The 26,619-nt window shown below is 65.1% G+C and overlaps 3 protein-coding genes across 4 annotated transcripts; 1 reads left to right on the forward strand and 2 right to left on the reverse strand.

Moving 5' to 3' along the window:
• Positions 1–233: 233 nt before the first annotated feature.
• TRIM46 (tripartite motif containing 46) lies at positions 234–8,035 on the forward strand. The gene is made up of 10 exons (XM_033082942.1): positions 234–363; positions 1,811–2,066; positions 2,564–2,907; positions 3,410–3,553; positions 3,675–3,770; positions 3,890–4,143; positions 4,222–4,343; positions 6,542–6,841; positions 6,926–7,223; positions 7,359–8,035. Exons 1-10 carry the CDS (start codon positions 301–303, stop codon positions 7,732–7,734), a joined length of 2,253 nt encoding a protein of 750 aa, XP_032938833.1. The 5' UTR covers positions 234–300; the 3' UTR covers positions 7,735–8,035.
• Positions 8,036–10,233: 2,198 nt separating this feature from the next.
• Positions 10,234–17,404, reverse strand: MUC1 (mucin 1, cell surface associated). The gene is made up of 8 exons (XM_033082576.1): positions 17,178–17,404; positions 14,273–14,409; positions 12,924–13,525; positions 12,673–12,746; positions 12,433–12,575; positions 12,015–12,133; positions 11,765–11,911; positions 10,234–10,766 (listed from the first exon to the last, which is right to left on the reverse strand). Exons 1-8 carry the CDS (start codon positions 17,402–17,404, stop codon positions 10,692–10,694), a joined length of 1,524 nt encoding a protein of 507 aa, XP_032938467.1. The 3' UTR covers positions 10,234–10,691.
• A 353-nt stretch (positions 17,405–17,757) lies between these two features.
• On the reverse strand, positions 17,758–25,065 carry THBS3 (thrombospondin 3). 2 transcript variants are annotated; one of them, XM_033082912.1, is made up of 23 exons: positions 24,974–25,065; positions 24,059–24,265; positions 23,656–23,912; positions 23,460–23,562; positions 23,213–23,239; positions 22,857–22,939; positions 22,710–22,761; positions 22,477–22,625; positions 22,228–22,368; positions 21,993–22,070; positions 21,758–21,910; positions 21,546–21,656; positions 21,331–21,438; positions 20,957–21,116; positions 20,750–20,868; positions 20,585–20,637; positions 20,224–20,417; positions 19,971–20,149; positions 19,810–19,858; positions 19,462–19,658; positions 19,212–19,384; positions 18,205–18,344; positions 17,758–18,057 (listed from the first exon to the last, which is right to left on the reverse strand). In XM_033082912.1, exons 1-23 carry the CDS (start codon positions 25,050–25,052, stop codon positions 17,999–18,001), a joined length of 2,871 nt encoding a protein of 956 aa, XP_032938803.1. In that variant the 5' UTR covers positions 25,053–25,065; the 3' UTR covers positions 17,758–17,998. The 2 variants fall into 2 exon arrangements, with proteins under 2 accessions (XP_032938803.1, XP_032938802.1); XM_033082911.1 differs by having other exon boundaries at positions 22,477–22,761.
• Positions 25,066–26,619: the final 1,554 nt, after the last annotated feature.

Consider the following 26,619-nt stretch of genomic DNA (forward strand, 5'->3'; position numbering starts at 1 on the left):
GGTACCGGTGTCATGCTCATCCCGGCGGCAGCCCACCCCCGGCACCGCTCCCCGAGCGTCGTCCGTCGGGGGATGCCCGGGGGTGCGGCGAGAGCATCCCCGCGCCGAAACACCCCCACCGGTGCCGCCCCTCCGGTGCCTCCACCGCCCCCCGGTGCCGGCGGGGCGGGCGCCGCCGAGCATGCGCGCCGCCGCCCCCCGCCCTTCCCCCGGCTCTGCCGCTCCCTGCAACACACCGGGGCGATCGCGGCCGCCGCTGCTGCCGCCGCCGCCGCAGGCACGGGCGCGGGGACCGGAGCCATGGCCGAGGGCGAGGACCTGCAGACCTTCACCTCCATCATGGACGCGCTCGTCCGCATCAGCGTGAGCGGCCGCGGTGGCGGCGGGGGGCGGACAGGGGTCCTCCGGGACCGGGTCGCCGTGGTAACGCGGCGGGGACTGGGGGGAGGGCGATGCCCTTGAGGGTGGGCGGGCAGCGGACCCGCACCCCGACTCACCGCGGAGATGCCCGGGGAGGGCCGTCATAGGGACCCCCACACCGAGCCCCGGGAGAACCGGCTGCAGAGGGGCGGCCCCATCCCGGCCCCGATCTTGGTGGCCATCCCAGTCCTGGCCCTGGTCCCAGTGCCGGGCCCAATCCAGGCTCTGCTGTGGGTCCAGTCCCGATCCCAGCCCCCATCTCCATCTTTGCCCCCATCTCCCTCTCCATGCCAGGTGCAATCCCAGCACCCATCCCAGTCCCCATCCCCATTCCAGCCCCGGGCGCCATCCTGGCACTATTCCCAGTGCTGGTCCTCATCCCCAGCCCTGGGCCCCATCCTGGTGCTGATCACATTAGTGGCCCCCATCCCCATCAGTCCTGGTCCTGGCCTGATCCTGGCCCAATCCCATTGCCATGCCAGGCCAGAGTCCCATCTGGGTTCTGATCCCAGTGCTGGTCCTGATTCTGACCATGCTACTGGTCTCAGGCCTGATCCTGGCTCTGATACTGGCCCTGGTCCTCATCATCCCCCCCAGCCCTGATCCTGATACTGGTCTTGGCTCTGGTGCTGTTCCCAGGCCTGATCCTGACCCTGCTGTGATCCCAGCCTCAGCCCCCAGCCCCATCACAGTGCTGGTCCCAGTGCTGCTCTTGATCCTGGCCATGATGCTGGTCCTGGTGCCAGTGCTGGCCCCAGTCCTGGCCCTGGTGTGGTCCCAATTTCCATCCCCAGTCCAGCCCTGGGCTTCATCCTAGTGCTGGCCCTGGTGCCTGGTGCTCCCAGGCCTGATCCTGGCCGTGATGCTGGTCCCAGTCCTCACCCCTATCCCAGTGCTGGTCCTGACACTGGCCCTAGTCCTGGCTGTGGTTCCAGTGCTGACCCTGATCCTGCCCCCTGACCTGCTGCTCCCAGCTCCATTTGTCATCCCAGTGGCAGCCCTTATCCTCATCCCAGTGCTGGTCCTGGTGTTTGTCCTCATCCTGTTCCCATTGCTGGCCCTAGGCCTCATTGTTGCCTTGATGATGGTCCCAGTCCTTGTCTCCATCCCAGCCCAGGTCCCAGTACCAGTCCTAATCCTGGTCCTGATGCTGATTCTGCCCCTGCTGCTGATTCCAGGCCCTGGTGCTGGTCCCAGTTATGACCCTGGTGCTGATCCCAGCCCTGATGCTGGCCCAGGTGCTGGTCCTAGGCCCTGATCCCAGCCCTAGTGATGGTCCCAGCCTTGATTCTGGTCCTGGCCCTGGTGCTGATCCTGTCCCTAGTGCTGGTCCCACCTGGTCTCAGCCCTGTTGTGCCACTGGCAGGTGACCCTCCCGCTCTCTCCGCAGACCAGCATGAAGAACATGGAGCGGGAGCTGGTGTGCCCGGTGTGCAAAGAGATGTACAAGCAGCCGCTGGCACTGCCCTGTACCCACAACGTGTGCCACGTGTGTGCCAGCGAGGTGCTGCTGCAGCACGGCCACCTGTACTGCGACCCCACCTCCGAGCCCACCTCGCCCGCAGCCACCCCATCCACCCGCAGCCCCCGCCTGGGCCGCCGGGCTGTCCCCAAACCCGATCGGCTCGACCGCCTCCTGAAGTCAGGTGGGGCTAGAGGGGCTGGCAGAAGGGACAGGGGCAACACGGGGACAGGTGTGGCTGAGGGGATGGGGGCAGAGATGGCTGGAGGGCTTGGGGACAGCTGGAGGGGTTGAGGACAGCTGGAGGGGACAGAGATGGCTGGTGGAGAGGGGGATGGCTGGAGGGGACAGGAATGGATGGTTGGAGGGGATGGAAGTGGTTGGAGGAGATGGGGACAGCAGAAGGGATGAGGAGGGCTGGAGAGGACAGGGGTGGCTGGAGTGGATGAGAACAGAGATGGCTGAAGGGAACAGGGATGGCTGGAGGGGATGGCAGAGGGAACAGGAACAACAGAGGGGATGAGGATGGCTGGAGGGGACAAGGATAGAGATGGCTGAAGGCACTGGGAGCAGGGACAGCTGGAAGTGGTAGAGGTGAGAATGGGGAAAGCACTCTGGGCTCCCCCACGGGCCTTTGGGGCTTTGTTCCCCGCTGACCCCCTCCCTGCCTCCCTCCCACAGGCTTTGGCACCTACCCAGGGCGCAAACGGGGTGCAGTGCACCCCCAGACCATCAGCTTCCCGTGCCCCGCCTGCCAGCGGGACGTGGACCTGGGTGAGCGGGGTCTGGGCAGCCTCTTCCGCAACCTGACCCTGGAGCGGGTGGTGGAGCGGTACCGGCAGACCATCAACATCAGTGCGGCCATCATGTGCCAGTTCTGCAAGCCCCCACAGCTGGAGGCCACCAAGGGCTGCACAGAGTGCAAGTCCAGCTTCTGCAATGAGTGCTTCAAGCTCTACCACCCCTGGGGCACCCAGAAAGCCCAGCATGAGCCCACACCCCCCACCCTCACCTTCCGCCCCAAGGTACAGCTCCCGTGGGTCCTCCTGCCCTGCTGGGGGGTTAAGGCTGAGAAAATTGGGATTGTTCAGCCTGGAGAAGAAAAACTTTGGGGTTACTGAATTGTGGCCTTCTAGTGTCTGAAGGGAACTTTTGGAAGGATGGGGTGAGACTATTTGCAAGAGCCTGGAATGACAGAGGGCACTGGGTTCAAATTGACGGAGAGTAAGTTTAGGTTAGATATTAGGAAAAAATTCTTGTAGTGAGGGTGGTGTGGTGCTGGAACAAGTTGCCCATAGAAGCTGTGAATGCCACATCCCTGGAGGTGTTCAAGGCCAAGGTGGGGCTCTGAGCAATGGGGTCTAGTTGAGGATGTCCCTGCTCCCATCCAGTGGGTTGGAACAAAATGATCTTCAAGGTCCCCTTCCAACCCCAACCATTCATAATTCTAAGATCTGAGGTGTAGGGCTGGGACCTGGGGCTCTGCAGGGGTGGAGGGGGGTGCTGAGCCCCGCTGTGCCCATGCAGGGGCTGATGTGCCCGGAGCACAAGGAGGAGGTGACTCACTACTGCAAGACCTGCCAGCGGCTGGTGTGCCAGCTCTGCCGCGTGCGCCGCACCCACACCAGCCACAAGATCACCCCAGTGCTCAGCGCCTACCAGGCCCTCAGGGTAAGGGCTGCTGGGGCTGGGCTGGGGCTCTGTGGGGAATTGGGGGCACCACAGAGCCCCAGTGCAGATGGGGGGTGAGGGGCGGGGGCTGCTGGCACCACATCTCATCACCTTCCTGCAGGAGAAGCTGACAAAGAGCCTCGCCTACATCCTGAGCAGCCAGGACACGGTGCAGACCCAGATTGCTGAGCTGGAGGAGACAGTGAAGCACACGGAGGTAAGGACAGAGGGTGCCCATCTGTCCCTGAGCTGTCCCTAGGCAGGGGTGGCACAGCCAGCCCAGTCCCCTCTGGCCCCAGGACGTGCCACACACCTTGCCATGTCTGTGCCCGGCAGGTGAACGGCTCACAGGCCAAGGAAGAGGTGTCACAGCTAATCCAGGGGCTCTGTACCATGCTGGAGGAGAAGCGGGCCACGCTGCTGCAGGCCATCGAGGAGTGCCAGCAGGAGCGGCTGGCCAGCCTGCACGGCCAGATCCGGGAGCACCAGGCCATGCTGGAGAACTCGGGCATGGTGGGCTATGCCCAGGAGGTGCTGAAGGAGACCGACCACCCCTGCTTTGTCCAGGCTGCCAAGCAGCTGCACAACAGGTATGGGGCTGCCTGGGGCCTTGGGACCCTGTGGTGCCCGAGGTGGCACCCTGACATCACCGCTCTCCTGTGCTGCAGGATCCTCAGGGCCACCGATTCGCTGCAGAGCTTCCGTCCTGCAGCCAACGCCTCCTTCAGCCACTTCCAGCTGGATGTCAGCAGGGAGCTGAAGCTGCTCACTGACCTGGCCTTCATCCGAGGTAAAGGCAGCGGGACCCGGGCACCGGCTGTGCCCCGTGCCGAGGCGCAGCCCCCGCGGGCAGAGCGGCTCCGTGCCCGCCTCGGAGCTGCAGCTCAGCCACGGCTGCCCAGGGCTGTGCTCGGGCAGGCGCTCGCGGATCTGCCGGTGCCCCCCTCCCCGTCAGGGACAGCCCCCGCCCCAGCAGCCCCCAGAGATATCCTTGCCCTGCCCTGTGCCAGGGCATCCGGGCCAGGGGCAGGCAGGCAGGGCCACGGTGCCAGGTGAGGGCAGCAGGAGTGCCGGAGGGTGAGTACAGAGCTGCCCCGCTGCCGGGCAGGCGCTTCCCGCAGGGCAGGAGCCGCGTGGCCCTGCCGGACCCGCTGGCGACACATTTCAGACCTGCTTCTACCTCTCTTTGTTTATAGGCTGCGGCCGCTGCCGAGGCGTCACCGAAGTAACTGAGGCAAGTCACACCCCTGCCCCAGAGCCGCCCCGCTCTCTCTTCCCATCCCTCCATCCCTCCATCCTGCTCCCACCCTGGCCCCGCTCCGACGCCATCCTCCATCCCCGTCCTGCCCGCTGGTGTTGGCAGCCGGTGGCGCTGCCTCCTCCATCTGCCGCCGCTCCTCCTGCCCTCCCACCCCCTCTCGCCACATTTCCCTCCCCATCCTCGCCCCATTTCCATCCCCCTATCGCTCCATTTCGGTCCCACTCCTTGTTCCGTCTCCATCCCCTTCTTTGCCCCATTTCTTCCCCCTCTCACCCCATTTCCATCCCCTCTCGCCTTGTTTCCATTATCTTCCTTGCCCCATTTCTGTGCCCCCTCGCCGTTTCCATCCCCTTCTTTGCCCCATTTCTTCCCCCTCTCACCCCATTTCCATCCCCTCTCACCTTGTTTCCGTTCTCTTCCTCGCCCCATTCCTGTGCCCCCTCACTGTTCCCATCCCCTTCTTTGCCCCATTTCAACCCCCTCTCACCCCATTTCCATCCCACTCCTTGCTCCGTTTCCATCCCCTTCCTTGCCCCATTTCTTTCCCCTCTCACCCCATTTCCATCCCCTCTTGCCCTGTTTCCATTATCTTCCTTGTCCCATTTCTGTGCCCTCGCGCCATTTCCATCCCCTTCCTCACTCCATTTCTGTTTCACTCTCACCTCACTTCTGTCCCACTCATCACCCAGTTTTATGCCCCCTCCTCATCCCATTTCCACTTTCCCTTGCCCCATTTCAACCCCATCCTTGCTCTATTTCCGCTTTCTTCTCATCCCATTTCCATTTCCCAACTTTCAGTTTCCATCCTAGTCTCACCACATTTCCATCCCATTTCTCACTCCATTTTCATTCTCTCCTTGCCCCATTTCTACCTTGTTTCAATTTCCTCTTGTTCAGTTTTCTTCCTCCTTTTGTCCCATTTCCATCCCCTTCCTTGCCCCATCTGTCCCCCTTTGACTCCACTCATGTCCACATTCTTCCCCCATTTATGTTCCTGTCTGCACCGCATTTCTGTCCCACTCTCACCCCATTTTCATCCTCTTCCTCAATCTCTTTCCACCCTTTTCCCTTGTCCCATTTCTTTTCCCCTTGTCCCATTCCCATCTCCCTCCTTGCCCCATTTCTGTCCTGCTCACCCCATTTCTTTCCCTTTCTGCATCCCATTCCCACCTTGTCCTTGCCCCATTGTTGCCCCATTTCCATTCTCTCTGTATTTCCATCCTACTCTTACCCCATTTCTGTCCTCTTCCTCTCCCCATTTCCATCCCTCTCCTAGCCCCATTTCTACCTCCCTCCTCATCCTGTTCCCTTTCTCTTCCTTGCCTCATTCCCATCCTTTCCTTACCCCTCTTCCACTGCCATCCCTTCATCTCTCCTTCCCACCCTGCCTCTGTTCCTGCCAGTACCTTCTACCACCCTCCATCCCCATCTCCTCCTCCTCCTCTTCCACTGCCTCCATTCTCTCTCTCTCTCTCTCCTCCCTCCTGACTTGCACTCAGCCTGTCTGGTCCCTGGAGCCCCACAGCAGCAGCTCCTCTGTCTCCCTGACTCTCGCTCTCCTCCGGTGCCGACACACGGTCTCCGCAGTCAGACCCCTCTAGACTCTGCTGGTTGTGCGTCCGTCCGTCCGTCCGGAATCCCGGAATGCCCCCTCCCTGCGTCCGGCCGCCTCCCCGCCCGCGGGGTGGGGGATGCTGCCTGATGCCCGCCGCTGCCTCTCCCCGCAGCACCCGAGGCTCCCGTCATCGACACGCAGCGCACCTACACCTACGACCAGATCTTCCTGTGCTGGCGGCTGCCGCAGCACTCGCCGCCCGCCTGGCACTACACGGTGGAGTTCCGCAAGACCGACGCCAAGGCCAAGGGGCTGAAGCTGTGGCAGCGGCGGGAGGAGGTGCGGGGCACCTGCGCCCTCGTCGAGTACCTGGACACCGACAGCGTCTACGTGCTCCGGGTGAAGGGCTACAACAAGGCAGGCTTTGGGGACTACAGTGAGGACATCTACCTGCACACACCGCCCGCCCCAGGTCAGAGGGGATGGCTGCTTGGACCCCCACAGGGCACCCCGCTGTGCTGTCCTGCTCACCCTCCTCCTCCTCTCCTCCCCACAGTCCTCAACTTCTTCCTGGACAACCGCTGGGGCTTCAACCGGGACCGGCTGGCCATCAGCAAGGACCAGCGCGCGGTGCGCAGCGTCCCCGGCATCCCCATGCTCTTCGCCGCCGAGCGCCTGATGACCAGCTGCCACCTGTCCATCGACCTGGTCATCGGCGACGTGGCCATCACCCAGGGCAAGAGCTACTGGGCCTGCTGTGTGGACCCCAGCTCCTACCTGGTGAAGGTGGGCGTGGGGCTGGAGAGCAAACTGCAGGAGTGGTTCCAGGTGCCGCAGGACGTGGTGAGCCCCAGGTGAGCGGGGTGGCTTGGGGGATGAAGGGGAGCCTCTGCCTGTTCCTACCTCCCCAGAGGGGACTGGGGTGTGGGGGGATCTCCAGCCTGTCTTGTGGGTGTTGGCACCAGGACTCACCTTTCCCCCCTCCACAGGTATGATCCCGACAGTGGCCACGACAGTGGGGCAGAGGACACAACAGTGGAGGCACCTCCTCCCTACGCCTTCCTCACCATTGGCATGGGCAAGATCCTGCTGTCACACGGCTCAGCGCTCACGTCCCGCGACCCCAACGGCTGCACCGTGCCCCTGCCCCCACGCATCGGCATCTGCCTGGACTATGAGCAGGGCAAGGTGAGCTTCTATGATGCTGTCTCCTTCCGTGAGCTCTGGGAGTGCGGCGTGGACTGCTCGGGGCCCGTCTGCCCCGCCTTCTGCTTCATTGGAGGGGGGGCCCTGCACCTCCAGGAGCTGGTGGCCAACAAGCAGGATCGCAAAGTGACCATCGGGAACTTCGCCAAGCTGGACTGAGCCATGCCCGGGGTCCCCACGCGCCGCCGGCTCTGCCCCCTGGGCACCCCGCGAGCGCCAGGGCCTGGGGGGACACGAGTGGCCAGGGAGCAGAGCAGAGCAGGGGTGGTCCTGCCAGCACTGGGAACAGGCCAGGTGTTTGTTTTGTGGGATGGGGGGACGGGGACAGCTTTGCCGTCCCCTTCTCGCCCAGTCCGCCTGCCCCTCGCTCCAGCTCAGCCCGAGGCTGCTCTGCTCTGGGGCTGTGGGCAGGGCTGGCAGAGGGTCAGCACTGGAGATGGGTCAGGGAGGGGGATGGGGCTGTGCAGGGAGGGGGGTGGAAGGTGAAAGTGGGGTGACAGTGGAGGGGAGAGGCTGGGTGCTGGTTGGGGTGGGGGAGGCAGCTGGGGTGGGGGAGAGGGCGGGGGGAGGCTGGGCTGGAACAAGGTGTGAAGATGTTTTGTAAAATGGCTCATTTTCAACGTGGATCATCTGGCTGCAGCCAGGCACAGCCCCTGGACACAGCCAGCGTTGGGTCCCTCCCGTGGGCTGCTGGGCACCTCGGTGCCACCTGCTCTGCCCTGTCCTTGGGCAGCAATGTGCCTGGCCAGCTCTGCACGTGCTCTGAGGGCCACACTTGGCTCCTGTTACACCGCTCGGTGCCAAACCACACGTGGCCAGGGTGGGCTGGGCCTCCAGGGTCTGGATGTGACCTGCTGGGGAGCCCCAGCACCGTGGGGGCTGTGCTGGCAGTCCCACACCAGGATCTGTCCAAGCTGCTGTCATTTCTCCTGAGTTCTGTTACAACAAACGCTGTATTTTCATGGTTTCCTACAATAAACTGCAATGCCAGACTCCTCTGGAACCTCCCTGCCAAAGGGGGGCCATGGGGCTGGGCTGTCCATGGGGCCAGACTACCCATGGGGTTAGGGTGCCAAGGGGGGCTTGGGTCTGGCTTGGCTGTGGGGTCGCAGGGCTGTGGTGCTGGGCAGGCCATGGGGCCATGAGACCAGGCTGCCCAGTGGCATGTCCAGAGGTGTGCACAGGGCTGGGGGCCGTGGGGCCAGGCTGTCCTGGGGGCCGTGGGGCCAGGCTGTCCTTTGGGCCATGGCCAGCAGGTGCCAATCCTGCCCAGCCCAGGCAGTGCTGACGTGTCAGGTCCTACCTGTGCTCTGCCTGGCCACGTGGTCGCTGCCACTCTGTGCCAGGGGGCTCCTGGGTTGGAAATCTCTCCACTGGGCAGCCAGTCCAGCCAGGGGGGCTGCAGGGTGTGGAGGCGTCTTCTCAGAGTGGATATTGGATCTGGACCCCCCACCTGGGTGCTCTGCATGGCAGGTGGAGGGGCCACAGGTGGGGCAGGGCCCTGCCTGGGTGGGTGCCTGTCCCTGGAGATCCTGGCTCCCAAGCTGGAATCGCAGGGGGTCACAGGGCTGAGCTCTCTACACACAGGCAACTCTTTGTAGGGCCCACCCCTGCAAATCAGGCCCCTGTTCTGGTTCTCAGGCCCTCCCCAGGGCTGGGGGAACCAAGCAGGGAAGCAGCAGTCCCAGGCACACCCCATCCCCTACAGGACTCTGCCCTAGGCACACGACCCCATCCCCAGCTGGCAGAACCAGGATCTGGGGGCAGGGGGTGCTACATTGTGCCAGAGCCCCCCCATCAATGCACCCCCCCCTCCTCACAGCAGCCTCAGAGCACCAAGGAGCTCCCAGTGCTCCAGAGACCACCCCCCAGCCCCTTGCCTGCACCCCAGCACAGCTCTGATAGCTCCCAGCACATGCCAGGGTTCCCAGGTACCTGGCACAGCCATGGGCCCCACCCAGAGCCCACATACCACGGCCAAAGGATCCATCAGCTGCCTGCTGCTGGGCTGGGCCTGGGGCTGTTCCCAGCCAAGCACTGGCTCCATGCCTCTGACCACATGGGCTTTCTTTGGGGAAGGTTTGGTTCCTTGTTTTTCTGCCTTTTCAGTGGTTGCCAAAACACTCCCAGTGCCCAGGAACGGGCCCAGCTCAAACTGGGGCTGCCAAGGGGCCACCACTGCGCTACAGGGATGGCTGTTCCCAAGGTTTGTGCCCTGGCACACGGCCCCCCCAGAGCCTTTTTGGGGCTCACTCAGCGTTTGGAGGCCGGGCAGGCAGGGAGGGGAGGAGAGCAGGACACGCTGCGTGCACCCAGTGACACACGTGCAGCTGCACGGCCCCGGCACCGTCACATTCCACCTGTGCAGCCGCGGGGAAACCGGACACATCAAACGAGACGCGCTCGATCATGAACAGAAACCGAGAGCGTGGGAGGGGTGGGAGGGATGGACGTGTCACATCCAGAGGCATGCAGGGACCAGGGACACGGTGACACCCCCAAACACCAACCCCAGGTCTGCCTGGAACAGGAAACGAGAGTCACCACCCGAGCTGAGGCCACCTGGGTGGGTGACAGCCACGGCAGGGGAGTCACTGTCTCGGAGAAGCCCCCCTGCCACACCACAGCGCAGCCCTGGGGACACAGGGCTGCCCCCTTCCTTTTATTTTAACTGCGATAAATACACCCCGGCCGAGAACCCGCAGCCCCGCCGAGGACCTGCCACCCCGCCGAGCCAAGCCCGGCACCGACACCCCGCAAATAGAGATATTTGTATAAAATAACACCACAAAAAGAGCCATTGAATCCCCGGAGGTGAAGGCAGGGGGAGCACGAGCCCAGTCCTCCACCCCCGGCACGGAGCAGGGTTGCAAAGCCAAGCGAGTGCGGGGACCGTGGGGTGCGCGGGACGCTCCCTCCCGCCCCCCGATCTTTGTTCATCCAGTTCTGTCATGTGCACGAATCCGGCTGCTCCAGAACCATCCGGCTCCCGCTGCCCACGGCGAGGGGCCGAGCAGCACCGGGAGATGTGCCCGGGGCCGGTGCTGCTTCCCCGGGAGTGGGGGGCTGCGGCCGCCCCCTCCCCTCGGCAGCCGCCCTCCTTCCCAGCGCGCCCTTCAGAGGTTGTCGGAGCCGGCGGCGGGGTTGGTGTAGGTGAAGGTGCCAGCCCTCTTGGTGCTGCTGCCGGCCACCTTGGGGGGAGAAAAGGTGAGGGGGGGGTCAGGACTGGGCTAAGCCCCCACCCCGGGGCAGCAGAGGAAGAACTGCACCCTCTCCACGGCCACTATGGGCAACCAAAAATTCATCCTCCCATGGTGGTGGGCTGCTGTCCCCAGCCATGGGCACTGTGGGCACCCTGGGCTGCTGCCCCCAGCCATGGGCACTGTGGGCACCCTGGGCTGCTGTCCCCAGCCATGGGCACTGTGGGCACCCTGGGCTGCTGTCCCCAGCCATGGGCACTGTGAGCACCCTGGGCCCCCACGGACAGCCCGAGCCCCCCCGCTCCGTGCACAGGAGGAGCCGCGGTGGCCCCGGCCGTGTTCCCGCACGATAAGCCGGCCTGGCGAGTGTGAAGGTAAATATTTACCCAGGCCCCTGGTATTTGCACAGGGTGAGCCGCTCGCAGGGAGCCAGAGCAGCTGGACACGGCCCCCGCCCACAGCCCCGCGTAAGGGGGGAGCACAGGGATGACGGGGCGGCCCCCATGCCCCAGATCGCCTTGGAGAGCCCTTTGCGTCTCCAGGCAGCTCCCGGCGCCACCCCTGCAGCTCCAGTTTCGGAGTTGCTGGTGCGGGATGAGGGGCGCTGGCTACGGGAATCATCTCCTCAGCCTCCCATCAGCTCTGCAGCGCCCCAGCCCTGCTCCCCGCCCATGGCAGAGGATGCCGTGGCAGCAGGAGACCTGAGGGTCTGGCTGGCACACAGCAGAGCAAGAGAAGGGCAGGGTGGGCAGGCAGCGAGCCCGGAGCGGCTGCCCAAGGTCGCGGGGAGCTCCTTGGAGCCAGGCTGGGTCTGCCCGCGCCCGCCGCGCACCCGCTCCGAGCGCTGCTCCAGCCAGGCGTGAATGTTACGCTCACCTCCTGGCGAGGCCGGCGCGGGACGAGCTCCCCGGACAGCTGTCCCTGCCCTGCCATCTCCGTTAGCCATTAACCCAGAACCCAGGGGATGCTCCCCTGCTCTCTGCCCTCACCTGGCTGTAGGGGTTGGGTTTGCTGTTGGGGGACGCATAGCGCCCGTGGCTCTGGTACTGCAGGTATTCAGCCATGGGGTGGTAGGAATCTTTCTGGCTGAGCAGGTCCAGCTTCCCTCGGCTTTTCCGGCGGCAGGTGCAGGTGGACTTGGGGAGAGAGAAGGGGTCAGAGCTCGGCCAATGTGGGGACAGGGACAGGGCACCAGCCAGCAGAATGCAGGTGAGGACTGAGGAGGGGATGGGGCCTCACCATCAGGAGGAGACAGGTGAAGATGCTCAACAGCAGCAGGATGCTGACCAGGACCAACAGAGCAATGGCCCAGTCTGGGACCACAGGCACTGGAGCTGGGGATATCACCACTGCAGAGCCTGAAAGGAGCACAGCTGTGTCTGCACCACAGGCAGAACTGGGACAGAACCCTGAGAGATTCCTGGGACAGGGCACCAGGGAGTGAGCCCTCCTGCACGGGATCTACCTGCTCTTCTCAGTGCTAGGAATGACACAGGCACTGGGAGCATGCACTAGCTCCTCCTACTGCAAGCCCCAAGCCCATCACAGCCCCAAGTAGCCCCCAGCCTCAACCAGGACAGGGCAACACTTATGGAGCCCCCCAAGCTTTCTCCAGGCTCCATCCCTGCTCCCTCCCCAGCCTGGAGCCTCGTCTCACCCTGGATGCTGTCCAGCTGCAGGCCCATGATGAAACCATTCTGGTCCAGGCTCTTCCTCAGGCGCTGCTCAGCAGCATCGGGAGTGACGGCATCGCTTCCGTTTGCAAACACCAGGGTGGATTGGACCTCCACAGAGCCTTGGCTGCACAGGAGGAGGCATCAGCACCCAGATTGCCCCCTGAGGGGTTACATACTGAGGGGATACACTGCAATCCCCCAGCCCCACTGGCACTGCTCACCTGTACTGCAGCTCACTGCACCCGGTGTAGGTCTGCGTGCCCATGCAGCCCGGGCAGCCAAAGACGTGTTTGAACTGGAAGGAAGCATTGAGGTCATGGCCACCTCCCCACAGACATCCCCCTTTCCTCCCTCCCTTCAGCAGAACTGCCTGAAGCTGCTGGCAGAACAGATGCTTCCATGGAAAGCTCCAAGGTGAGGTGGCTTATTCCCAGCACGGGCCAGGGCCTCTGCTGGTGGGGCTGGGACTCACCATGGTCAGGACCGTGCGGCTCAGGCTCCTGTACTCCTCCGATGCTGGGTCACGCAGGCTCTCGTTGAAGCTCCTGTTGATGATGCGGAAGGACAGCGGGACACGGACGAGCAGCTGGACGGCAGCAGGCAGCTGGGCTGTGGATTTGCTGGGGTTGGGACCATCCTTGGTAGGGGTCTGCCTGGGAGCTGTGCTGCCCTCAGACGTTATCCAGGTGGGAAAGGCCTGAGCGCTGGTGCTCCCGTTGCCTTTGGTGCTGCCACCCATGGTGGTGGGAGCAGCAGAGCTGCTGTTGGTGCCGAAGTAGGGGGCCCAGCTGCTGCTGTTTGAGGTGGCATTGATGTGGGGGATGGCTGGGCTGCTGAGGACAGGCACCACAGTGCCATTGGATGTGGAGTTGCCAGTCTGGAAGTTTGTGCTGTTTGTGCCAGGGAACACGGTGACATAGGGGAAGACAGAAGTTTGGGGCCGCCTGCCCTCTGTGCTTTTGGGGAATATATTTGGCAACAAGGTGGGGGTGGTTGTTTCCGTGGTCATCTCCACGGTGGTTGTTTCGGTAGTTTCCATCTCCATGGTTGTCTCAGTGGTCATGGCACGTGTACCTGGAGGAAACCCCAATGTCAATGGCTGCAGTCCAGTTAGGGAAAGTTTTACCCAAAATAGCTCATCAGCTGGATACTGTGGGAAGCACCACAACCCTCAGGAGACAACAGCCACAGGCTCCATCTGCCCACGAGGCTAACAAGAGCTTCAGCAACACCCCACAATGAGAGCTGGCGCTGGGCACTTGTGGCACCACCCAAGGTCCAAGTGGAGCTGGCTGGGCACTGGCACCAGCACCATGCCCAGCCCTGCAGACTCCTCCATCCTGGGCTGTCCCTGACATGCTGGGGGCTCAGGCATGCCCCCCAGTAAAGTCCCCCTCACTGTGGGTGACAGGCTGGGGAGCCCCATACCCTCTGGACTGGCCTGGCCTGGCTGGGGGCCAGTACAGGCAGCTCCCGGGCAGGTTCCCAGCGGGTGCTGCAGGAGCCGGCGGCACTGGAGGAGAGCCCGGGGTCTGGGTGCTCACCGGGACACACCTGCATTCCAGCCTGCAAGCCCCGGGCACAGCCTGCTCCGGCTGGTCCCGCCACAGCCCAGCCCTTGGCCGAGCCCTTCGGACCCGGCAGAGGGGCTGCAGTAGAGCCGCCAGGTACCGGCTTTCCTGGGCACAACCAGCCCGGGGTCGCTGCACCGAACGAGAGAGGTGACAATGTCCATGCTGCTAGGATGCCACTGGCTCCGGTATCCCCATGTCCCCTCTTTGAAAGGGCTCCCGCTCTGCTCCCCCCACCCCGGCCCCTCACCTGTGCCCAGCACCAGCAGCAGCAGAAAGACAGGGAACGCCATGGGGCTGCTCCGGGGGCTCCCGGCGCCTCGCGGGTCCGGCGGCGGCTGCTCTCCCGTTAGCTGGTGGCACACGCTTCGATCCAGGGATCCGGAACTGGCAGCACGACAGCGGTCAGAGCTTTATAAAGCACCTGGAGCAGGTGGGAAGGCCCCGCCCCGCCGCCGGCTCCAGGGAAGGGGGGTCGTTCTGCGCCACTTGGCACAGGGGTGCCACCGCGCCGATGGGGCCCCGCAGCATCAGCCCCCCAAGCTGGGTACCCAGCGCTTCACTGGCTTGGGGGGACACCGCTGGCAGCGTCCTGTGCCCTGGGTGGACTCAGCCTAGGGTGGGGGCACAGGACTGACAGGAGCCGGGTATACTGAGGCAGGGGCGGGAGCAGCATCTGCCTGGCTCCCTGGACTGAGCCACGGGCCCCAGGACCTGGTGAGGGGCACGGGGGGGCACACAGGGGACACGGAGTACCCCAGCCCCTCGTACAGGGGGGGCCTCATCCTCTGGCTCAGCCCAGGGTTAATCATTAGCGGCTGGTCATCGCCTCGCCCTACACTCAAATAAACACTGGTGACCCCCCCGAAATGCTTACGCAGGTACAGCCCAGGGCCCCACGACATCCCAATACCTCCCAGTAACCTCCCTGCAGGTCCCAGGGCCCCCCCAGCAAGCACAAACTCCCATCTCCATTCAGGACACGGGTGATGCCGGTGCTGCGCTGGGTGCCAGTGCCCCACCCCAGAGGTAACGGGTGCCGCCCGTGCCTAGTGCAGGTGACACGTGCTCCTGGCACGGATGGGCATCAAAAGCTACTGTGGTTCCACTCTGCTCCTGCCCTGCACAGAGCTCTGATACCTGGGAGAGCCCCAATCTCTCAAGAGGGTGCTGATTCTCATGAGGGTCCCAGTTCCTGGGGAAGCCCTGGTCGGGGCCTTCACACTTGGCTCCTGGCCAGCCTCGTGTGAAGCCAAAGTGCCACCCCAATCACACCAAAGGGCTCTGAGGTGGTGCTGAGAAGGAGAACAGAGAGGGGGTCCCTCTGTACTGCAGTGACATGAAGGCAAGGGATGGATGGTTTCAGTGCAGGTGGAACGGGACCCAGCAGAACTCTGATCCCCCTGCACGGCCACAGCCTTGGCAAGCCAGGCCATGTGCAGGCAGGTGCAGGCAGGATGCAGGCAGCAGCTCTGGGCAATCATGTCTTTCCCAAAAGGCCTCACCATGGGAATGGCTCTCCCCGTGCAGTGATGCTGACCCCTGTTGCCCTCTGCTCCAGCCCTAATCCCCTGCCTCACTCAGCTCTGTGGGCTTTCCCCTGAGCCTCTCCACCTCCCCCAAAGGGGAGGCTTGAGGGCTGCAGTTTCCCTCCTGCAGACACTCACAGAGGACTGAGGGGCTGAGGGGCAAGAAGGGGTCCCAGTAACTGCTCTCACCTGCCAGCCCTGGGAGTGGGGGCCATTAGCCCACCCTCTCCATGTCCAGTGGGTTTCATGTGTCCACCCTGCCCACACCCAGTGAGTCCCATGCACCCACCACCACCATGTCCCCATCTGTGCTGTGCCTGATGGGACTCGTGTGTCCACCCTGTCTGCCTGCTGAGTCCTGTATGTTCATCCAGTTCATGTCTGGGTGAGTCCTGTGTGTCCACCCTCTGTCCATGTCCAGTGGGTCCCATGTGCCCACTGCCATCATACCCCATGGGTACCCTGTCTGTGTCTCTCGTGGTTTCTATCCACCCAACCCTACCCTGCTCAATGGATTCCGTGTGCCCAACCTCACTGTGTCCAGTGGGTCCCATGTGCCCACGCCCACCATGTCCTGTGGGTCCTGCGTGTCCACCCTGTCTGTGCCCAGGGGATCCTGTGTGTGCATCCACACTGTGCCTGGTGAGTTCCTTGCATCCACCTGGTCTGTGTCTGGTGAGTCCTGTGTGTTCACCCTGTCCATGTCTTGCGGTTCTCCTGTGTCCAGCCCGTCCATGGCCAGTGTATCCCCTGTGTCCAGCCTGTCTGTGCCCAATGAATGCCCGGTATCCAGCCTGTCCATGACCAGTGGACTCCCTGTGTCCAGCCTGTCTGTGCCCAGTGAATGCCCGGTATCCAGCCTGTCTGTGCCCGGTGGATCCCCTGTGTCCAGCCTGTCCGTGCCCAATGAATCCCCTGTGTCCAGCCTGTCCATGCCCGGTGGATGCCCTGTGTCCAGCCTGTCCCTGTCCGGTGGATCCCCTGTGTCCAGCCTGTCCATGCCCAATAAATCCCCTGTGTCCAGCCGGTCCCTGTCCGGTGGATGCCCTGTGTCCAGCCTGTCCCTGTCCGGTGGATGCCCTGTGTCCAGCCTGTCCCTGTCCGGTGGGTTCCGACTCCCCCGTCCCCGTCCCCGCCCCGCGCGTGCCCGGCTCGGCCGGTGGCCCCGAACCTGTGGCGCCCCCTGGCGGACGCGGCCCCGCACGACGCTCGCCGCGCACCGGCACCTCCGGACGGGACCGGGACCAGAACCGGGACCCGAACTGCGACCGGAGCGAGACCGGAATGGGAGGGAGAAGGGGACCTCTACTTGAGTGAGACCGGGAGCGAGACGGGGACCAGGACTGGAGCGAGTACGGAACCGCTGCTGGGAAGAGATCGGGAGCGGAATCGGGAGAGTGCAGTAATGCAGAGCGGGAGTGAGACCGATACTGGAGCGAAACCGGAGCGGGACTAGGAGAGGGAGCAGGAGATGGAGCAGAAGCGGAGCGGGAATGGAATCGGGAATGGTACTGGACCGGGATCTTAGGGAGCAGAAGAGGGACCGGAACAGGAACGGGAACCGCGGTCGCCCCTCGCAGCTCGGGAGCGCGGGAGGAGGCGCTCAGCACCAAGCAGTGATTTCACCTGTCCCGGTACTCCCGGGGAGAGCCAGCTACGCTCCCGCCGCGGCCCCGGGCCGGGAACGGGCACAGGCACCGGCCCCGGTCTCGGCCCCAACACCGGAGGGCAATCCCGCGTTGCCCTTTTAAGAGGGGCCCGGTGCCGCCGCGCCCATTGTCGCCGCCGCGGGGCGGGGGGGCTGGGCCGGTGCCGGGGCCGCGCTCTCCGGAGCGGGCGGGGTGGGGGCACATTCTGCCGCGTTGCCGGGACAGCCGTCGCCGTGGCGACCGGTCCCTGCCGCCGAGCCGCGGTGCGCGCCGCGCAGTTCCCACGGAACGGCCCGGGCGGCGGCGGCGGCTGCACTCCCTCCGGGGCGGCGGGAGGGCCGGGATGCGGTGCAGTGTTGTGCTCTCGCCCACCAATATTGCACTCGTCCCGGCCTCCCGCCGCCGCGGGCTGCGCCAGCGGGACCGGCCGGGCACTGACGCAACCCCGCGACCACCGGGAGGACGGCGCGGGACGGAGCCGAGAGCACGGGGGGGAACGGGGAGGACCCACGGCCCTCTCGGGCCAGCGGGAACCCCCCGGGACCGGGCGCGCAGGCTAGAAAACACTCAAAACTTTATGGCCAGGCGTGGGGCAAGGACCGGAGCGCCCGGGGCAGGCGTGGCGGGAGCCCCGGCACTGCGGGGCCCCGGTACTGGCAGTGCAAAGTCCGCGGGGGGCCGGGAACGGGGCCCGGCCGGGAGGAGCAGCGGGGCCCGGTGCGCCCCCGGGTGCCGCTGGCGGCGGGAGCCCGGAGCGCCACCGGTGCCGCTGGCGGGGGAGGCCCGTGCCGGGCGCGGTCACTCGCGTCCCTCCAGCAGGAACCGGCGGAAGGGCTCGAAGTCGGCAGGGATCGTGTCTGTGGGGAGGAACGCGGGGGGCGTTAGGAGGCGGCGAGGGGAGCGAGCCCCGATAAAGTCCCCGGCCCAGGACTGACCCCGCCGCAGGGGCGAGGGAGGGGATGCTCGGCCGGGCCGGTGCGGGGGTCCCGGGGGGCCCTGCTCACCGTTGCAGCGGTACTGCAGGTTGGACCAGATGATGTTCTCCTGGGAGAAGCAGAAGACCCCCAGCCGGCCCCCGCGCATCGTGGTGTCGATGATCACACCGGAGTCGGCCACCAGCTGCGGGCCCTCGTACAGACGGACCCTGCAGGGGAACGGGGCCCGACCGGTCAGCCGGCCCTCATCGGAACCCCGCCGGGGCCAGCTCCGGGATTCCACCGCGACCCCGCCGGTACCCGACAGAGCCAAACCCACTGAGACGCCATCGGGCCAGCACCTGGATCCCACTGGGACCCCTCCAGGACCAGCACCGGGTCCCGGGTATCCCGACCCGGGGCCGGTGGCACCGGGCTGGAGCCGCAGCATCTTGCTGGGGGGCTGGGCTGGGGGCACCGGACCGGCTGGATCCTCGGGCCGGGGCCCCCCGCCGTGGCCGAGTTGAAGCCCCCTGCGCCGCCCCCGGCCCGGCCCCGCCGCCTTTGTCGGGCGCTTTGCATGTGAAAGGCTCCGGCGGGGTCGCCATGGCGACGGGACAATGCCCCGGGGGCCCGGGGGGCGGAGGGCCCGCGGCGGAGCACCCCCCACCCCCCTCCCCGCCGCGGCCGCCCCGGCGGGAGCCTTAAAGGAGAAACGCGGCTGCGGCCCCACAGCGCAGGACCCCTCCCCACGCCCGACATCCCCCCGCTGCGGTGGTCTCACGGGGCTGGATGCTCCCCCACGGCCGCTACCCCCACACTGGGGTGGTCCCACAGGACTGGATCTCCCTCATGGCCAGCATCCCCTCACTAGGGTGGTCCCATGCCTCCTCATGGACATCCTCCTACCCCTGAGGTTGTTCCACAGGGCAGGACCCTTACTCATGGTTACTCCTTCACCAGGGCTGGTTCACTCTGGGGTTGGTTTCTCACCAGTGACCAGCGTGCCCCACACTGGTATGGTCCCACCACACCCCAGCCAGTGCCATGGTGAGTGCAGCCCCCACCCCAGCATCCCCCACGCCCCCCCTGCTTACCTGATGTAGCCCACCTGGGGCCTGTGTGCCAGCTGCCAGCGGTAGGACGTCTTGTCCCTCCAGCCGACATTCCGAGGGTCCTTCCAGAGCAGGCGGACGTGGTCAGGCGTGTGGCCCGTGTGCCACAGAGCGTTGCGCAGGTGCTCCCCAGGGCCTGTCGAGGATTTCACTGCCTGCAGGTGCATGGGGGCTTTAGGGGGAACCTCAACAGGGGCGCCTGACCCAGCCCGTGGGTGGGGCCACCACACACCTTGAGCTGCAGCCCCGGCTCAGCCACAGCACGGAAGGGGGTGGCCTGCCAGTACGTCTGCTCCGTCTGCTTCCACATCACCACGTAGAAACTGGCGCTGTCCTGGTAGCTGAAGATGAAGCCGGCGTAGTCATCGTCGGTGATGGTGTTGACATGGAAGGTGCCCTCAAAGTCCACCCCATTGAAGGCTGTGTAACCTACAGGCAGGAAACGCTGTGGGGAGCCTTCTCTCCCCTCAGGACTCCCACCCTTCACCCCTCTGTGGGGCAAAGAACCAGCCCTCACTCCCCTGCACAGTGGGAGCAGGGAGGCTGCCTCAAAACCTGTGGGTGGGTGAACATATCTTACCCACAGCCAAACCCGGGTCACTGTTCATGGTCTGCACAATCTCCATGCCCTGTGGGGGACACCTAGGTGAGGGACACCCCAGCACCTGTGGGGACCTCCTGGTCCCCTCAGCTCCCACCCTGCAGTGCAGCCCCCAGAAACACGGGGCGCAGCACCCACACCTGGTTGAGCACAACCCAGTTGGGGTCGATCTGGGCGTCCCCCTCGGGGTCAAGGATGACGGTCTGGTAGGCGCGGAAGTCGGTCAGCGTCACCTCGGCGCTCTCGGGACACACATCCAGCTGGTCCACCACCGTGTCATTGTCAAAGTCCTCCTCGCAGACATCACCCACGCCGTTCCCTGGGGACACGTGCCCAGTCAGGGCTGGGCTGAGCCCACATGGATCTGCCTCCCCCTGCCCACCCCATGCTCACCGTCCGAGTCTTTCTGGTTGGGATTGGGAATGAGGCGGCAGTTGTCTGGGCCAGGTGCCACATAGTCTGGGATGCCATCATTGTCATCATCGTTGTCACAGTCATCCCCCAGCCCATCGTTGTCCGAGTCCAGCTGAGAGCTGTTGGGGATCTCAGCACAGTTGTCCTTGGTGTCCTGATGGCCATCCCCATCACTGGGAGCAAGAACAAGGTCAGAGCAATGACAATACTGGGGATCTGGCACCACATGCCAGTTCTCCGAAGACCCCACTGTCCCTCCTGACAGGTCCCTGGACCAGGAGCCCAGTTCTGCCCCCATGGACACAATGGGGAGGTCACCCCACTGCAGTGCTGTCCACACCTGTCCTCGTTGGTGTCACAGATGTCTCCTACCAGGTCACTGTCCATATCTGTCTGGAGGAGAGCAGAGCCCTAGTTCAGTGGACATCCCAGGGCAAGGAGGAGGATCCCCTGCTCCCTGCTGGGCCAGGCCCCACTCATCCCAGGCCCCCTGGCCCAGCCATACCTGAGTGGGATTGCTCATTTCAGGGCAACTGTCACAGGCATCCCCGACACCGTCCTCATCCCGATCAGTCTGCAGAGGGTTGGGCACCTTGGGGCAGTTATCCAGCATGTTGGGTATCCCTGCAAGGATAGTGCTGAGTGGATACCCCACTCCACCCCAGTGGGACAGCCCCCCTGGCACAGCCAGGTCAACCCAACAGCAGCTCACCGTCCCCATCGATGTCATTGTCACAAGCATCCCCCTCGCCGTTACTGTCTGTGTCCCGCTGGTCATTGTTGGGCACATTGGGGCAGTTGTCACAGGCATCCCCAAAGGAGTCAGTGTCCGAGTTCTGCTGGTCCTTGTTGGGGAAGAGCCGGCAGTTGTCCTGTGGAGAAGAGGATGGCGATGTTGGCATGCAGTGGTGGGCAAACAAGAGGCCCCAGGGGTCAGGACAGAAAGACGTCTCCAGCACTCTGAGACCATTCCCAAGCCACCAGCCTGCTGCTCCCCAGGAGAAGCATCTTGAGGGACTCAGAACTGAGCCAAAAGGAGAAGCCCTCCTAGAGCCACTGGCATTGCCACCTGCCCAGCACAGCCACCTCCACATTCTTGACACCATCGCCGTCAGCATCATCATCACATTGGTCCCCAATGCCGTCGTTGTCAGCATCCTCCTGCCCAGAATTGGGCGTCAGGCGGCAGTTGTCCTGCAGGCACAGCCAGCATTAGGGATGGGGAGGAGAGAAGGTCTGGAGCACAGCCCTGCTGTGGTTCCTGTGCCCTGCACCCCTGTGCCTCCCCTCCAGGAGCTCACCTGCTTGCAGTGCTTGTTGTTGTCGATGCAGGGCAGGGGCTCGTCCGGGTACCCGTCCAGGTCTGTGTCTGGCCCGCACACATTGCCATTGCCAGCCCAGCCCACGTTGCACTGAATAAAGAAGAGATCAGGGGCTGAAAAGGGCCCTGGCAGGACAAATGCTGCCATGCTGTACCCCACACACCCTCCTCCTGTCCCTGTCCCCTGCTCACTGCACAGGAGATCTCCCCATTCCTCTCAAACAGGCAGAAGCCGTTGATGTCGCAGGGGTTGGAGGTGGGAGTGCTGCAGGACCTCTGTGGGACGCAGCCGGATGTTTGGTTCCCCACAAAGCCCGACTTGCAGGGCCCGCACTTGTAGGAACCCTGAGGGAGAGAGGGCAGGGGCAGGGTGAGGGGAGCTGAGTGGCCCCAGGAGCCAGGGAGGGAGTGGGACAGCGCTGCTCACCAGCGTGTTGGTGCAGATGGAGTTGGGGTCGCAGCCCCCATTGTTCCCATCGTTGCATTCATCAATATCTGTGCAAACCTGAGAGCAGTGCGGGAGAAATGCTCACCTGGGGCCTCTCCCTGTGGGTGGCTCTGCCCGTTCCTGCCCCCAGGAAGCTGTCCTCCTCCACACTGCATTGTCTTGCAGTCCAGAGATCCCACGGGGACCTGGCCCAGTCCCGTGGCACTGCACTCACCTGCTTGCTGGCCTTGGCATAGTCCACCCCCACGCCAGAGACGGTGTTGCCTCGATAGCCACGGGGACAGGGCTCGCAGCGGAACCCGGGCGCTGTGTTGATGCACTTGGAGCCAGGGAAGCAGGGGTTGGCATGAGCACACTACAACACCAGGAGAGACACAGGCTTCATCCTCGGGCACAGCATCCCTCTTCTCAGGGCACAGCCCTGGCAGTGCCGGGGTGGCTGATCCCCCCAGACCATGCCCACCTCCTCGATGTCAGTGCAGTGCGTGCCGTTGCCCTCCAGCCCCGGCGGGCAGGGCCCGCAGCGGTACCCAGGGTACTCGTACGTCTCCATGCAGTCCACACCGCTGAAGCAGGGATTGGGGTTGCAGCGGGACCGGTGCTCGTGGAAGCCTGAGGAGAGAAGAGGCAGCTGAGGGGTGAGACAAGATGGCCCTTTGCCCTCCGAGGTGGGAGCAGAGCCTCGCCAGCACTCACCGCAGACCTGGCACTCCATGATGGTGTTGCGGATCAGAGACATCTCCTTCACCTGCAAGGCAGCAGAGCATGGAGCATCAGGAGGGTGCTGGCACAGAGCTCCAGGAAATTCCAGCCCAGGGAGTGTCAGTACCCCCTCAGTCCCACCTGGTCCCTAATGTCTTCCCGGAGCTCGGTCAGGACCCGGTTGAAGAGGGTCAGCTGCGTGACCAGCGCCTTGGTCTGCTCACCTGCCAGAAGCAGAAAGGAAAGGTCAATCCCAGGACAAAGCCTCCCAGGGCTGTGGACCAGGATTGCTCTGCCCATTGGCACTGAGCTGGGAGGATGAGGCACCTGACAGCCTGTCCTTCTCCCTGGGTCACACAGGGCTCCTTTTTCCATAGCACACCCCACACCCTCTGATCCCACATGGGGCACTGGGACAGGCTGTGCAGGGATTTCTGCCTCCATGGAGCCCTAAATGCCTCATGCCAGGCAACGTGGGAAGCAGAGCAGGGACTTACCCAGGATGGAAGCCAGCACACTCGTCACTGCAAGGAGAGAGATGAGACATTACCAAATGCTGCTGTCACACCCCAGCAGCATCACCTCACATGGTCACTCCTGGTCAGCACATGTGCAGCACTGTAGCTCCCACCTATGTGGGGACAGTGGGCCAGGATGGACAGGAACAACCCTCTGTGCTGTCACCCTCCACCTCCTTGTGCCACGGGCCACAAAGGTGACTGTATAAGCCCCCCAAACCATTACCTGCAGTGTGAATGGACTCATCTCCTTGAAAAGGGCACTCACTCAGGGCCCCCACACGGCTCATGGACCCTCCCAGGATCAGCTTCATCGACTCTACAAATCCCTGACGTGTGTGGGGAGATGCAGTCAGCATGAGGGGGCTCTGCCCATCCCCAGGGGTGCACTGACTGGAGTCTCAATCCCCCCCAGCACTCACCTGCATCCTCTGGTAGGCCTTCAGTCCTGTGCGCACCTCGATGGACTCCACCTCGGCCAGGGGGATCTCAGACAGCTCAGGCAGCCCCACACTGGAGTCCATCTGCTTGCAGTCGACGTAGAGCTCCACGCTGAGCGTGTCCCTGCGCAGCCCGCTCAGGCGCACGATGACAGAGTGGCTCTGCCCGTCCGCCACGTGCGCGTGCTGCAGGTTGACCGAGTGCACCTTGTTGTCCTCCCGCAGGTACCGCACCAGGACTGTGGAGGAGCAGGAAGGGGCCATCAACTGGCACACACCGGTGTGTGCCCATTGCTCTTCCCTGCAGGAACTCAGTCCCGTTTGTCTCAGAGCACTGGGGCAAGAGCAGGGCCAGTCCATCCCCACGCAGAGGGTACCCACCCACCTTTGTTGATCTTCCCCACGACAGAGACCTCCAGCCATCGGGTGTTGTCTTTCTTGGAGTAGAGGCCGAAGAGGGTCCCCCCCTGCTTGGGGGGCAGGCGGAAGGTGGAGAGGAGGTACACGTCGTTGACGGTCAGAAGCTCCATGCGGATCTTGTGGGCCACGCTGGCCATCTGCCGAGCCTCGCTCACCAGTAGCAGGTCGATGACTGCGGGACACGAGCACCGGGGTCGCCTCTGCACCGGCAGCCGCAGCTCCGGCCGGTGACTACGGGGATGGCCGGTGCGGTCAGAGCGGGGGTGGGGTGTCCCTGGACCGCCGGGCTCTGGGGGGACCAGGGAAGCCCCGGGGGCCACGGGGCCACCCCCGCGCGGTGGCGCTCCAGGACCGGCCGCGCCGCCGAGCGGGACCCGCGGAGCCCCCGCACCGGCGAGACCGGCAGAGTCGCGGCCCGGAGCCCGCCCCGCTGCTGGGGCTTCCCTGCATCCCGCTCCGCGGAGTCCCCCCCGGGCCAGCCCCAACAAGGGGCGGCCGAACCGGGAGACCCCGGAGCGACGCTCGGGCCCCCGGTACCGGCTCGGGGCGCTTAGAGAGGAGCCCGGACAACTCGGTCCCGCTGCCGCACGGGTGCCCTCCTGTCTCGTGCAGACGCACCGGGAAGACCGAGAGGGGCTCTGGAGTCGGGGTCAGCCCCCGCCGCAGCATTCCCCCGCGGCCCCGAGTCAGCATCGGAACCGGCGGCCACCCCGCGCCTCGGGGTGAACGTTCCAGCGTCCCCGCTGCCCGCAGCTCCCCGGGGCGAGCAGAGCCGCTGTCAGCGGCGTGGGACCGGGTCTGCCGCCGCCGACCCCCGACTGTCGCCCGTTCCACCGCCCCTTCGGGGCCGCCCCACCTCCGCCCCGAGCCCCTCCGGTACCTTGCAGCTCCTGACGCGCCGCGGCGGCGGCGCCCAGCAGGAGCAGCGCCAGGAGCGCGGGGCTCCCCGGTGCCCCCATGGTGCCGCCGGTGCCGCCGGTGCGATGCGGAGCGCGGCGGGGCGGGGTGGCGCACGGGGGAGGGGCCGGCGGGGCCGGCGAGGAGGAAACAAAGAGCCGTCAATCACCGGACGCATCCCGGGGACACCGGCGGGCGACCCGCCGCGGCTCCAGCCCGGAGGGGGCACCGTGCCCGTGCCGGCGCGGCGCACTGAGCCCGGGTCGTCGGGGGCCCCCCGGCACTGCCAGCCCCGGGGCAGCTCCCGCTCACAGCTCCGGTTCACCGGGAGGTCAGGCGGGCGGGCTGGGGCCGCCCCAGCAGCGCCAGAGCATCCCCGCTCGGGAAAGCGGGACCGGCCGCGGGGACGCTTGTGCGGGGGTGCCCCACGCCGCGGAGCCCCCGTGCCGGCAGAGTCCCGGGGCCGGTCCGTACCGCCGGGGGATGCTCGGGCCGCTGAGCCGCTCCCGTGGAGCTCCGGCCAAGGCGGGCGGGCGGCCCACGGCGTCCCGGCCGTGTTTACAGCTGTTTCCCCCGGTGCCATAACAACGGGCTGAGCCCGGCCTCGGGACTGCCCCAGCCCCGCGCCCCCGGTCCGGCGGCGGGCCAGCGATCCCGCGTAACGAGGGGGTGCGGGCGATGGAGGGGGGCGGTCCGGAGCCGCACACGGGGCGTTTTCCCTCTGCCGATGCCAGCGGGCTCCCGGCCCAGCTGCTGTCCATGGAGACGTGCGGGGGGTGCGGGGATGAGCGGTGCGGAGCTGGGCTGAGCGGTGTGGGCCCATGCGGGGAGATGCGGGACCAAAAAGCGTGAGACATACAGAGCTGAGCTGAGCTGAGCTGAGCCGTGCGAGGCAATGTGGGGCCATGCGGGGAAATGCGGGACTGAGCAGGGTGAGCAGTGTGGAGCTGAGCGGAGCTGTGAGGGGCAATGCAGAGAGATGCGGGGCACAGCAGGGTGAGCAGTGTGGAGCTGAGCTGAGCTGAGCTGAGCTGAGCCGTGCGAGGCAATGTGGGGAAATGCGGGACTGAGCAGGGTGAGCAGTGCGGAGCTGAGCGGGGCAATGCAGAGAGATGCGGGGCACAGCAGGGTGAGCAGTGTGGAGCTGAGCTGAGCTGAGCTGAGCTATGCGGGACAATGCAGAGAGATGAGGGGCACAGCAGTGTGGAGCTGAGCTGAGCTGAGCTGAGCTGAGCGGGGCAATGCAGAGAGATGAGGGGCACAGCAGTGTGGAGCTGAGCTGAGCTGAGCTGCGCTGAGCTGTGCGGGGCAATGCAGAGGGATGAGGGGCACAGCAGTGTGGAGCTGAGCTGAGCTGAGCTGAGCTGAGCTGAGCTAAGCTGACCTGAGCTGAGCTGAGCTGAGCTGTGCGGGGCAATGCAGAGAGATGAGGGGCACAGCAGTGTGGACCTGAGCTGAGCTGAGCTGAGCTGGGCTGTGCGGGGCACAGCAAGGCTGCGCGGTGCGGGGCTCTGCAGGACGCGGGTTGTACCCAAGGGCCCTGCAGACCCCACCAACGCCACCCCGGAGCCCGCTGGGCTCCGCTCCATCGCGTGCCCCGGCCGGTGCCGCCCCGCGGCGGGGGCGGGC

The sequence above is a fragment of the Catharus ustulatus genome, chromosome 30, assembly GCF_009819885.2.
Source record: "Catharus ustulatus isolate bCatUst1 chromosome 30, bCatUst1.pri.v2, whole genome shotgun sequence".
NCBI classification, from domain to species: Eukaryota; Metazoa; Chordata; class Aves; order Passeriformes; family Turdidae; genus Catharus; species Catharus ustulatus.

What these genes read in the sequence shown, in the direction of transcription:
- TRIM46 (XM_033082942.1), top strand. Translation starts at nt 301, where the DNA reads ATGGCCGAGGGCGAGGACCTGCAGACCTTCACCTCCATCATGGACGCG. An exon ending in GCACACACCGCCCGCCCCAG is followed by an intron (nt 6,842 to 6,925) that starts GTCAGAGGGGAT and finishes TCCTCCCCACAG; the next exon opens with TCCTCAACTTCTTCCTGGAC. An exon ending in CAGGACGTGGTGAGCCCCAG is followed by an intron (nt 7,224 to 7,358) that starts GTGAGCGGGGTG and finishes CCCCCTCCACAG; the next exon opens with GTATGATCCCGACAGTGGCC.
- MUC1 (XM_033082576.1), bottom strand. Translation starts at nt 17,404, where the DNA reads ATGTGCCCCCACCCCGCCCGCTCCGGAGAGCGCGGCCCCGGCACCGGC. An exon ending in GCTGCTGGTGCTGGGCACAG is followed by an intron (nt 13,526 to 14,272) that starts GTGAGGGGCCGG and finishes GGTTTCCTCCAG; the next exon opens with GTACACGTGCCATGACCACT. An exon ending in GCAGCTGGACAGCATCCAGG is followed by an intron (nt 12,134 to 12,432) that starts GTGAGACGAGGC and finishes TGCTCCTTTCAG; the next exon opens with GCTCTGCAGTGGTGATATCC.
- THBS3 (XM_033082911.1), bottom strand. Translation starts at nt 25,052, where the DNA reads ATGGGGGCACCGGGGAGCCCCGCGCTCCTGGCGCTGCTCCTGCTGGGC. An exon ending in ACTGCACTGACATCGAGGAG is followed by an intron (nt 22,369 to 22,476) that starts GTGGGCATGGTC and finishes CTGGTGTTGTAG; the next exon opens with TGTGCTCATGCCAACCCCTG. An exon ending in CCATCTGCACCAACACGCTG is followed by an intron (nt 21,911 to 21,992) that starts GTGAGCAGCGCT and finishes TCTCTCCCTCAG; the next exon opens with GGTTCCTACAAGTGCGGGCC.